The sequence below is a fragment of the Hypomesus nipponensis genome, chromosome 14 (genome assembly GCF_054491055.1).
Source record: "Hypomesus nipponensis isolate SF chromosome 14, ASM5449105v1, whole genome shotgun sequence".
Classification (NCBI taxonomy): domain Eukaryota; kingdom Metazoa; phylum Chordata; class Actinopteri; order Osmeriformes; family Osmeridae; genus Hypomesus; species Hypomesus nipponensis.
The window spans coordinates 2,410,001-2,422,500 of record NC_140374.1 but is presented as its reverse complement, the minus strand read 5'-3'; the positions used below and the strand labels follow the sequence as shown (position 1 = coordinate 2,422,500).

At 50.5% G+C, this 12,500-nt stretch overlaps 1 protein-coding gene across 2 annotated transcripts in view; it reads left to right on the top strand.

Annotated features, from left to right (window-relative positions):
* Nucleotides 1-12,500, top strand: part of LOC146258152 (DENN domain-containing protein 2A) — a 35,815-nt gene that overhangs the window by 17,437 nt on the left and 5,878 nt on the right. For both annotated transcript variants that reach the window (XM_084672309.1, XM_084672308.1), the window contains exons 2-12: nt 2,077-2,157; nt 4,136-5,155; nt 6,763-6,890; nt 8,620-8,726; nt 8,894-9,094; nt 9,201-9,294; nt 10,100-10,150; nt 10,711-10,898; nt 11,170-11,279; nt 11,943-12,012; nt 12,463-12,500. The exon at nt 12,463-12,500 is cut by the window's right edge and continues 40 nt beyond it. In XM_084672309.1, the coding sequence (XP_084528435.1) occupies nt 2,078-2,157; nt 4,136-5,155; nt 6,763-6,890; nt 8,620-8,726; nt 8,894-9,094; nt 9,201-9,294; nt 10,100-10,150; nt 10,711-10,898; nt 11,170-11,279; nt 11,943-12,012; nt 12,463-12,500 (2,087 nt within the window). In that variant the 5' untranslated portion in view covers nt 2,077. The remainder of the gene's footprint in view (nt 1-2,076; nt 2,158-4,135; nt 5,156-6,762; nt 6,891-8,619; nt 8,727-8,893; nt 9,095-9,200; nt 9,295-10,099; nt 10,151-10,710; nt 10,899-11,169; nt 11,280-11,942; nt 12,013-12,462) is intronic.

Below are 12,500 nucleotides of genomic sequence, written 5' to 3'. Positions count from 1 at the left end.
GATAAGAGAGCTATGGGGAGAGCTGATTCTGCTCGACCCCTGGGAATTACACCAACATCCAACATCCCCCAATGCAAAACTACATTCCCCTTTCCTGAACTTGTATACATACTTTACAGAAAAGACAAGGGAGAAAGAGAGAAGGGGGAGAGAGGAGGAAAGGGAGAGGTAGAGAGAGAGAGAGAGAGAAAGAGAGAGAGAGAAAGAGAGAGAGAGAAAGAGAGAGAGGAGGCAGAGAGAGAGAGAGAGAGAGAGAGAGAGAGAGAGAGAGAGAGAGAGAGAGAGAGAGAGAGAGAGAGAGAGAGAGAGAGAGAGAGAGAGAGAGAGAGAGAGAGAGAGAGAGAGAGAGAGAGAGAGAGAGAGAGAGAGAGAGAGAGAGAGAGAGAGAGGAGGCAGGGAGAGGTAGAGAGATAGGGAGATAAAGAAAGAGGAGGAGAATAGAGAAAGAGATGGAAGGGGTGAAGGGGTTGAGGAGAGGGAAAGAGAGAAGGAAGGGGAAAAAAAGCTTGATGTTCCTCCTCAAACATGTGATCCTTCTCGCTCACAGCTGAAAATCATTTGGGCCGGCAAGGGGCTGACGCAATCCACCTCCTTTTCTACCACTGGGGGAGTGGACCGGCAAACAGTGTGTGTGAGTCTGTGTGTGTACAGCATGCATGTGTGTAGGGGGTAACATAATAAATCCGATGAGAGGACAGAGAAGGAGAGGGAAGAAAGTTGTTTTATTTGAGGACAGTTCTGTTCATCTGTCAACAGAAAACGATCAAAACCAGAACATCACTTTTCAACTCGTATGCCAAGGCGACTTTTCCTGCAAATTACACAAGTCCAGATCTCTCTCCTCCAAAACACTGGACTCAGAGGGCCAATTAAATCGTAGTTTTCTTGGAAGAGTTCAGCTATTTACGGACTTACGTAATGCAAATAAAAACTGTGGTACGCTCGCTGTGACTTGGGCATCCACTCTGGAGACAGCAATGTTTGGAATCTGGCTCAATCAGGAAGGCATTCCGCGTGTGTGTGTGTGTGTGTGTAGAAGGGGGGGTCAGTACTCAGGAAATGTTAACGGCCCACAAAGCCCTCTGGAACATCTGGGTGAGGTCACACACACACACACAACCATCCCCATGTGTTAGGGTTGGGGTGTCTGGATGTAGGATCAAGCAGTAATATGTGTGGGTGTCTGGCATGTTACTTCTTTGGTGTCAGGCCACTGTGTGTGTGTGTGTGTGTGTGTGTGTGTGTGTGCATGTACGTGTGTGTGTGCATGTAAGTGTGTGTGGGAGTGTGTGTGTGTGTGTACATTTTAGAAAATTGTAAAAAGGTTTTGTTTAGTAGCCTTGTGGTGTGTGTGTGTTTGTGTTCATGGCCGAGAGATTGTGTGTCGTCTGCAGGTGTTTGTCTCAGGTTAACATAAATGCGTGTTACGTTTGGGAGTTTCCTCTTCGTGTTTATGGCTGATTCAAATCTTACATTTCAGCAGTGTCCTCCGATTACTAATCAAATAGCAACCTGGAAGTGTGCATGGTGATGCCTCACTGTTTGGGTTAATAAGAGGTTTGTCTTAAAAAGCGGTTTGCAGTGGGAGCAGCCGCCATGATATTTTGTACCATGTGACCTCCAGTACTGTCAACAGATCCTCTCTAGGCCTGGGGTCTACTTCCTGGTTTGGTCACGTGTTTGAGACAGAAGTGTCTCATCTTCCAGCCCTGGCTTGGTCAGGTGGTTGTATCCCGAAAGATGATACATGATTTTTTCAGCTCATGTGGAAAGGTCCTCATCATTTTTGATACGTATTGTTCCTGTGTGTGTCTGCTCTGAGTGTGTGTGTGAGAGTGTGTGTGTCTGCTCTGAGTGTGTGAGAGTGTGTGTGTCTGCTCTGAGTGTGTGTGTGTGTGTGTCTGCTCTGAGTGTGTGAGAGTGTGTGTGTCTGCTCTGAGTGTGTGTGTGTGTGTGTCTGCTCTGAGTGTGTGTGTGTGTGTGTGTGTCTGCTCTGAGTGTGTGTGTGTGAGAGTGTGTGTGTCTGCTCTGAGTGTGTGTGTGCTCTTGTGTCTGACCGCCTCTGTCTCCCTCCAGGATGCCAGCTGCTAGCACCATGACAGCAGCGTTGCTGCTCTGCACCAACACTGACAACTGCCTCTACCAATCAGTCAACGGGTATGTGTTTGTGCTCCAATCAAATCACATGTCTATGTGTACATCCCTTTTTACAAGCAAGTTCCCATACGTCCATAGAACTGTACATAAACTTAACCTAAACCCTCAGAGAAGACTATGAATAACTACAAAGAGAGCTCTAGACTGTTCTTGGCAATCTCATTTGCTTGAGCGGTGTGTGACTGCTCATTTTCCCACTGCTCATAATTATAATGATCAGGTAGTAAATTCAGAGCCGGTCTAGCCTGTGAGTGCTTAAGTTTCTTAGTGTCTTCACGTTGTTAAGAAGCAGTGGCACATCAGACCTTGGTTTCAGGCAGCCGGCCAAGGTATTTCAATAAGCTTCAACCTGAATACAGAATCCCTTCAGTCTTGAGACTACACTGAATAAACACAATGGCTTCCGGAGTCGCCACACACACAAAACAAACCACCGACAGATGAGGTGGTGTTGCTCAGGATCTCCAACAATGACCAGGGTAGGGGGGCCAGGGAGGCCCATCTGCCTGCTGTTCCTGCCCCCCTGCTCCCTCCTGCTGCCCCCCTGCTGCCCCCCTGCTGCCCCCCTGCTGCCCCCCTGCTGCCCCTCTGCTACCCCTCTGCTGCCCCTCTGCTGCCCCAAGGGGCCTCCCTCCCTGTTGCTCCTCCTCCCTGCCGGAGAGCTGGCTGGTAGCTGTCCAGCTCAGCAGGGCAGACTGTGCCTTCCTCTGTACTTACAGGGAGAGCTCACTGGGGAGGGTTAGTTGGTGTGTAAACGTAGGTGTGTTTGTGTCTGGGAGGTGATTGTAGGAGGGAGATGATTGTAGGAGGGAGGTGTCGTGGTTGGAGTGGACTCATGATATGAGTCACAGGTTTGACGGTGACAAGGGGTCAGTGTGACTGATTGACAGACTTTTTCTTCTTCTCTTTTGGTCCCTCTCTTCTCTTCTTCCTCCTCCTCACCCAGGTCTGCCCTCTAACTCTATTAGCCCAGCTGGTCATTACTCCCCCCCCCCCCCCCCCCCCCCCCCCCACACACACACACACACACACACAAACTTTGTTTTCTAGACAGGTCACTTCCTCTGTGAGCACAATTATTATTGATCTACATCCTCCCCTACCCCCTTCATCTCTCTCCTCCTCCTACACCTCTCTCTTCCCCCCTCCCCTCCCCCTACACCTCTCTCCTCCCCCCTCCCCTCCCCTCCCCCTACACCCCTCCCCTCCCCCTACACCCCTCCCCTCCCCCTACACCTCTCTCCTCCCCTACACCTCTCTCTTCCCCCTACACCCCCCTCCCTCCTGTACTCCTGTTTTACTTTTCTTGGCACCGGGGTTTGGCCTAGGTTCTCTCCTACGTTCCTCCACGCTTCATAAAACCTGAAGCCTAAACCTGAGTAGGAGTTGGACTGATCAAACTAATAAAAAAACTATAATTTTTTTTTTTCAAAGAAGCAGTGTATTATATATATATATTTTTTTTTATCTTTCTTTTTCAATCTAAAATATTTGCCCTGTCGGTAGCGGTGTAGGTCATTGGTGTTGCGGTGTCCTCGGGATTGCGAACCTTTCCATTTGTCCCACAGAGTGTCATCGGACTGGACAGCCATGTTTCCTTTCCATGCCTCCAGACCAGATGCACATCTACTCTGTATTCACCCTCCTCCCCCCTTTTACCAGAAATAGCTCAGCTAGTAAACTTTGACCTAAAAGCTCGAGGTCAAACAGTCTTGACTGAGGAATGACCTGTGTTTTTTTTACAAGAATTCTTACGACTAGTTTCTTCCATGAACCCAGAATCCTTCTGAGCCTCAGGTTAAGTGGTTATATGGAGCAAAGCTTTTCAAATAAGGACCAGCAGTGTTGACAATTATAGTGTAGAGAAACAGCCGACTTCTAGCTAGAAGTAAACTACTCATTATAAGTTGTTACATGATTGTGTGTTTGTGTATTTGACTGTGTGTGTGTGTTTGACTGTATGTGTGTGTGTTTCTAGGCTCCAGTGTTGTGGATTGAAGGTAGGGGAGGCTCCTCCCTTATCTCCCCACCGGCCAGACGCGCCCCGGGACCCCTGTCCCCGGGAATCTGCCCCCAAGCGCCCCCTCTCCCCCCTGCCCGGCCTGGCTCCATCCCCAGGCACCATGCTGGCCCACAAGAGAGCCACCACCGCCGACCCCCGCTCCCCAGCCACGGAGAACGGCCTCGGGGGCTCCGCCAAGCTCACCAGGACCCCCGCAGCCCTGAAAACCTCCGCCAGCATCCGGGACAAGATCTCCCAGTGGGAGGGCAAGAAGCAGGAGCCGCCTGCCTTGGCCACGGAGCCGTCCCCCCTGACCACAGGACAGAGGGACTCGGAGACGGTGAGGAGGAAGGAGAAGACCTCGGAGGTCCAGAGGACTGACAGTAAGAGGTTCGCGGGCTGGGAGAGGCAGGATTCTGGGAAGGAGAACTCAGGAAAGCTGGGGGATTTGAGGCCCAAGTCCCCAGAAGGCCCCTCCAGGGAGAGAGAGTTGATCCTGGAGAGAGGTCCTCGTGGAAAACTCACAGAGACCCCTCAGGATAAGAAGTCAGTTCTGACTCACATTAAGAAACTAGAGCAGGCGATGAAGGAGGGCCCTTCCAAGCCTTCCCTGGTGTTGCCTGGCAACTACTTCAGCCCTCCGTCGAAGGAGGAGCAGGAGGAGGCTGAGAGGAGGGCCAACGAGCCCATCTTTGGGACTCTGGACGTGGTCCGGCCCGCTGGCACTCGGAGGAGGCGCAGGGAGGGCGAGGACCCCGAGAACGTGTACACTGAACCGGGCGTTCCCTCCATCAACCCTCTACCAAAGCCCCAGCGCACCTTCCAGCACCACACTCCACCCGGCGCCCCTACCCCAGCCTCGGGCCTGGGCCTGGGGAAGGGACGGCGGAACCTGCCCCCTCTGCCCTCCATCCCCCCGCCCCCTCTGCCCACCTGCCCACCTCCAGGGGGGTGCAGGAGGCCCCGGGCAGACAGGAACAGAGACAGCAACAACAGGTGAGACACCGCTAGGATCGTACTGTTACACACACACACACACACACACATGCAAACACACAAAGACACACACACAGACAAGCATTCACAAAGATGCACTCAAACACTAGCACACAGACAAAACACGCACAGACAAACACCCATTCAGAGAGACACACACACACACACTGCTGTGATGGTAAATGTGCACGATGGCTGTTTGGGAAATCGTTAGAGTTTGTAGTAGCTTACTGTAGCTGCTTGTTTGCTTGCACGGATGAATGGGTCAAGTTGTTCTGCTGCGCCCATGTGGTGCATACCTACAGCACACCCAGACAGACTGGGCATTCCCTGTGCTGTCACTACAAGACTGCAATCCCAATTCTTTTCAGCGACTCATACACCCTTCTTGGACGTCTCCCAATTTGTTGAAATCAGTACCTCTCGCAAAGCACATCTGCTGTTAATCACTGAGGTGATGTCATCCTCATAGTTTGTACAGTGTTCTTGAAAGTGAGGTCATTGGTTGAAACGGAGGAATGCACACTTGAGACAATCAGCCAAAACTCTCCCTGAAAAGAGAAGAGCTTCATGTTAGTGTTTTTATACATTGTACTTTTTATTTACATTTAATTCAGTTTGCAGATGCTGCTCTGCTAGAGTGACTCTTTGATCAGAGGTAATGTGTGACTATTCCAATGTTCCTAACATTACTTTCTGGTAGAATACTCTGGCTTGTTCTCAGTGTAAAAGAGGGGGCAATCTTGACGTGGGGAAAAATGTTTTTGTTTCTGCACTAACAAAGAAACGCAAACTCTGAAAATGTCTCCAATGTTCGAGGTTTTCTCATTTGAAGCCTCCTAGTTCCACCTGGGTTGAGTTTATATTGTTACCACATGTAGATTATTTGGTTTGAAACCAGATAATCTGTGTGTCTGGCAGGGGTTGTGCTGTAAAACAGTGATATGGAGTTTTTGGAGTGGTACTATATAAACACTACAGCAGATCACCACTACAGCAGATCACTACAGTAGATCACTACAGTAGATCACACTACAGTAGATCACCACTACAGTAGATCACTACAGTAGGTCACTACAGTAGATCACCACTACACTAGATCACTACAGTAAATCACTACTACAGTAGATCACTACAGTAGATCACTACAGTAGATCACCACTACAGTAGATCACTACAGTAGGTCACTACAGTAGATCACACTACAGTAGATCACCACTACAGTAGATCACTACAGTAGGTCACTACAGTAGATCACCACTACACTAGATCACTACAGTAAATCACTACTACAGTAGATCACTACAGTAGATCACTACAGTAGATCACCACTACAGTAGATCACTACAGTAGGTCACTACAGTAGATCACCACTACAGTAGATCACTACAGTAGGTCACTACAGTAGATCACCACTACACTAGATCACTACAGTAAATCACTACTACAGTAGATCACTACAGTAGATCACTACAGTAGATCACCACTACAGTAGATCACCACTACAGTAGATCACCACTACAGTAGGTCACTACAGTAGATCACCACTACACTAGATCACTACAGTAGATCACCCCTCCTCACCGGTCTGTCCTCCTCTCCAACAGGAAGTCGTACGAGTTTGAAGACCTGCTGCAATCGTCGTCGGAGGGCTGCAGGGTGGACTGGTACGCCCAGTCGCGTCTGGGCCTCGCACGCACGCTCTCAGAGGAGAACGTCTACGAGGACATCCTAGGTAACCCTCCGCTCCCCTCAAAAATGGAAGTTCTGCTGTGGATACACAGGAAGTGGTCTTGTCAATACACAGGAAGTGGTGTTGTCAATACACAGGAAGTGGTGTTGTCGATACACAGGAAGTGGTGCTGTCGATACACAGGAAGTGGTGTTGTTGCTAGGCTGAGACGCTAAGGCCTAACCCTACATGATACCAGCAGCCACTGTGGCGCACCATATGATGATTCACCATATGATGATTCACTATATGATAATTCACCATATGATGATTCACTATATGATGATTCACTATATGATGATTCACCATATGATGATTCACCATATGATGATTCACCATATGATGATTAACTATATGATAATTCACCATATGATGATTCACTATATGATAATTCGCCATATGATGATTCACCATATGATGATTCACCATACATGGTCATTTTTTATATATATTTCTTTACATAATACCGTTTTTATGTAATGCTGTTAGTAGTGCACACAGCCCCCCCCCCCCCCCCCGCCACATTGCTGCAGCTGGTGTTGCTCTAACTTAGTTTGACCTGCAGTGTTGATAAAGCAGAAAGTCCCTGTAGCTGCACGATGCTGATGAATACGTGAGGTTGTGCTTTCTTAACTCAGCATTGTCATTTAGAAGAGGTAGCTATGATGCCTGAAATCCTAACCCCACAACCCAGTGTTATTGGCTGCTGTGTTTTCCTAACCCCACCTCCGGCAACACTGGTTTACTTACCCTACGTGTGCGTGTGTGTGTGTTTGTGTGTGTGAGGTCTAAGTTGACGTAGTCTAGTCATTGTCTTTTCAGTGGGGGGTATATGAATGGCTTAGTTGTCACAAAACGAGAAGCCCTATCTAATTTCCTATTCTCTTCACCGCTTCTCAAGAGTTCAAAATAGATGTTCTTCTGTCAGCGCTGTAAATCTAAATTGTAACTATGATGTTGTGTCTCCTCTTGTGTGCTGCTGTTTCTGCTGCTGTTTTGATTTAGTTTGCAGTTTGTCTGCTGCTACAGTTCCACTGTACTTTGGGATTCTCAGACATGGTCAACCAAAGCCCCAGGGCCTCATGGGTAATGTAGTTTGAAGGCTCTCTGGGGTCCTCTGGGATAAGTAGCACTCTAGAATGTCCTTAGGAATGACACAAACTCAAAACAGTGAACGGTCATAACTGGTTATGGTCACATGTCTTGATGTCTACAGTCACACCCTGTACACACATCTCACTCACTCACTCATCCTCACACACACCACACACACACCACACACACACTCACACACAGATCAGCAGGTACCTCACGGCGCAGCCAAGCAGTGAGTGCTAAAATCTAGTTTTTCTGTGGAGAGAAACTGGACGTTCTTGTCTGTAGTTCCTGTCCTTAAGGGTGCATCTGGTGGATGGATCGCCTCGAGGCAGGATGAGAGAAGCAGGGGAAAGAAAGAAGGGTTGACTGTGGAAAATGGGACTTATTCTCTCTTATCTTCTTCGGAGCCGAGGTTGGATAAAGTTACTTGTATCGTTAGCAGCTCTTGCTAGCCGGTGCAGCAAATCACGGTGAAATATGAGCTCTGACTGTGCAAGAGCTTGCCTCTGGCAGGTCACCGCACATCTGGAGCCGCTACGCTGAGACAAAACAAAAATAAAAATGTCAAAATGACGTCTGACGAGGGGAGAGAGTTCTTAACTCAACTTTGTTCATGTGTGTTTCCATCCCAAAGACCCTCCGTCGAAGGAGAATCCATATGAAGATATAGAGTTCGAGAGAAGTTGCCTTGGAAACAAGTGCGTTTCGCTCCAGCCCCCTGCTCCCGACACACCAACAAAGGTAACCCGCGGCGACCCCATCAGCATGACGTCAGACGTCCCTCTAACCCCCCCTGAACCCCTTCACCTCAGTCCAGTCATTCTCGTCAGGAAGTCTCAGCGTCTGACAGGACGTAAACACATCATCACCCTCCTCTTCCTCCACCCTCGTCTTCCCCCGTCCTCCAGCTGTCCTGTAAACCAGGCTTCTTCAGGCAGAACTCAGAGCGTCGCAGCTTCAAGCTTCTGGAGCTGCGTAAGACCAACCGCGACGCGGCGGGCGTGTCCTCGCCGTCCCGCACCAGCCCCCCCTCCACGCCCAGCAGCCCCGACGACACGCCCTGCCTCTCAGGAGACCCCTGCAACCGCCGCCGCCGCAAGATCCCCAAGGTACGCCGGAACGAACCATGTCCACAGATGTGGGGTGGGGGGTGGGGAGATCGGTGGGATGGTGGACGGCCCCTCTGGAGGTGTTGCTGTGTCTGTCCCTCTGCAGATGGTGCTGAAGATCAACGGCGTGTTCGAGGCCAGGAGAGGGAAGAAGAGAATGAAGAGGGTGTCCCAGTCCGCCGAGGCCAGCTCAGGGAGGGGTGAGAGGCTGCAACACACTGCCCTGGTGGGGGGTGAGGGGGTATTATTTGGGTATTATGTATGTATTTTTGGTGATGTAACGACAGCTAGTCTTCCTGGGGTCCGTGGTGGGGGTAGAGGGGGGAAGATGGTGGTGGTGTTTAGGGGCCAGATACCTGCAACGTGACCCTCCTCCGCCCTCCCTCCATCCTCCACCCTCCCTCCTACACCCTCCCTCCCTCCCTCCTCCACCCTCCCTCCTACACCTTCCCTCCCTCCCTCTCTCCTCCACCCACCCTCCTACACCCTCCCTCCTCCACCCTCCCTCCTCCACCCTCCCTCCCTCCTCCTCCACCCTCCCTCCCTCCCTCCTCCACCCTCCCTCCCTCCCTCCTCCACCCTCCCTCCCTCCTCCACCCTCCCTCCCTCCTCCACCCTCTAAACTCCCCGTCGTCTTGACTCCTCTGCGTGGACGGCGAGCTCTACGACTCCATGAAAACACGACACACAGTCGCCCCATGTGTGTCCACTTATCCTCGGGCTCGTTTAGGTGCTGTGCCCAGTTACGTCGGACCCGTTTATCCAGCGAATGGTGGAACAACGATGCAGCGATAAACAGAACGTGAAATAACCATGGAGACCCTGCCTCATGACTCTGATCGCTCCTAAAGTTTAACGGGGACGGGCTCAGCTCAACGGGGGAGCAGTTGACTTTGGAGGCCTCTAGAGGTCACAGGTTCAATTCCCCCTGTTTATGTCGCGTTGGATAAAAGCCTGAATGTATTCTTAATATTCAGTTCTGCTGTCTTTCTTGTGTTCATGCAGTGACGGATGACAACAGTGAGTCTGAGAGCGACACCGAGGAGAAACTGAAAGGTGAGGAGAGAGAGGCGGAGCTTGTCTCCTGGGTGAAAGGTGAGGAGAGAGAGGCGGAGCTTGTCTCCTGGGTGAAAGGTGAGGAGAGAGAGGCGGAGCTTGTCTCCTGGGTGAAAGGTGAGGAGAGAGAGGCGGAGCTTGTCTCCTGGGTGAAAGGTGAGGAGAGAGAGGCGGAGCTTGTCTCCTGGGTGAAAGGTGAGGAGAGAGAGGCGGAGCTTGTCTCCTGGGTGAAAGGTGAGGAGAGAGAGGCGGAGCTTGTCTCCTGGGGAGCCTGATTGCTGTGGGTGCAGGTCACGTCTGGTGCTTCAAGACCACACAACCTCAATGACAGCGTGTGCCTGTTGGTCTGTGACTGGGTGTGGATGTCTTGGCTTGTGTGGATGTTCAGTCTGTGTGTGTTCACTCTGTGTGTGTTAGTCTGGGTGTGTTAGTCTGTGTGTGTTAGTCTGGATGTGTTAGTCTGGGTGTGTTAGTCTTGGTGTGTTAGTCTTGGTGTGTTAGTCTGTGTGTGTTCACTCTGTGTGTGTTCACTCTGTGTGTGTTCACTCTGTGTGTCCCAGCCCACAGCCTGCGCCTGGTATCAGTCCAGTCCATGTTGAGGCAGACAGGTCGGTTCCGGACGCTGGACCGAGACCTGCTAGACGTGCAGGAGAGGAAGCTGTTTGAGTACTTCATAGTGGTGGCCCTCCACAAGCCCAAGGCTGGGGCCCCCTACCTGCCGGAGGTCACACAACAGTTCCCCTTGAAGGTACCCTCGCACAATCACAACACAGAAGCAATCTCAGTACAAAATACACTTTTCATTATTATGTAATTATACACAAAACAAATATACATTTTCACATCATTTTTTTCATATATTTTTTATATATTTTTTAAAACACATTACATTCTTTTATTGTTTGATATTATTATTATTATGATTATCAGCCACGTGGAGTTCCAAGAGAAATTCCTTTTATGCATACGAAACATCTGCTCACGGTTTGTTTTTATGCTTCGCTAATTCCCCTCCGTAGCTGGAGAGGAGCTTCAAGTTCATGCGCGAGGCCGAGGACCAGCTGAAGGTCATCCCTCAGTTCTGCTTCCCCGACGCCAAAGACTGGGCTCCCGTCGACAGCTTCCCCAGGTAACAGCCTCTCCTGCAGGCAGATTTACTACCACCGCCACCACAAGCCCAGAAAAGGGGGAAAGTCAAAAGAGCTAAAAGAACGACTGTTAGCCCTCTGGCTAAGTGGCAAAAGCTCTCAACACAGGGAGACATTGGCATTGACACGTGGTGAATGAGACGCTAGTGTGCTAATAGGTGTTTTTAGCGTCCTAGCACACCTGCTGTGCTACATTATGAAACGTCCACACCCAGTGTTGCTTGACACGGGCTTTATGAGTTAGCGCCTGCCGTGCTCAGCTCATGAAGGGCTGCTTTGTTCCCTGAAGTGGCTGTATGTGTCTTGAGGCTGATGGGTAATAATGACCCGGTGGTAAATGTTTGAAGGTTGAGGGCCAGGGGAATGCTTGCACAGGTCGGCCAAGCCCCCAGATAGCCACCTGTGAGGCCGGGGTGTGTGCATTGGGAGACACACCTGCCTGTCTTAGTGTGTCACCTTAGGGGCTTCTGCAGCACAAAGAGCACAGCCTGTCCTTCTGCCTGTTGCTTTAGTCCAGCAAACCTCAGCCCAGAAACCCCAAAAATATGTCTGTTTTCTTCCACAACATCTCACTCCATTTGTTAGGAGTTTTACTGCGCCGCCGTTCTAAACATTTCCAAACTCTGAGCCATGTTTCTTTCCAGCGAGACGTTCTCCTTCGTCCTGACCGGGGAGGATGGAAGCAGGAGGTTCGGCTACTGTCGGCGTTTGCTGGTAGGCTAACATTTCCGCCGTGCTCTTTTTAACGGAATAATAATGACAGGAAATGATACGCCGCACCTCTTAGTGTATAAACACTCCATAAAGCCTGAGTGTCCTTCAGCTAAATGATAGCGACAGGAAGTGGAAATGAGTATCCTTCCTCCCCCACCACACTATCGAGGCCCCGTAACTGAGAGGGAAAACTCTGCACTGCCTACAGAGTAGTGAGCTGTGACCCTGCCACTGTGTGACGCTCCCTGCGGTGTGTGTGGTGTGTGTGTGTATGTGTGTGTGTGTGTGTGTGTGTGTGTGTGTGGTGTGTGTGTGTGTGTGGTGTTTGTGTGTGGTGTTTGTGTGTGTGGTGTGTGTGTGGTGTGTGTGGTGTGTGTGTGTGTGTGTGTGTGGTGTGTGTGGTGTGTGTGTGTGTGTGTGTGTGTGTGTGTGGTGTGTGTGTGTTCACAGCCCAGTGGGAAGGGCCGGAGGCTGCCAGAGGTGTACTG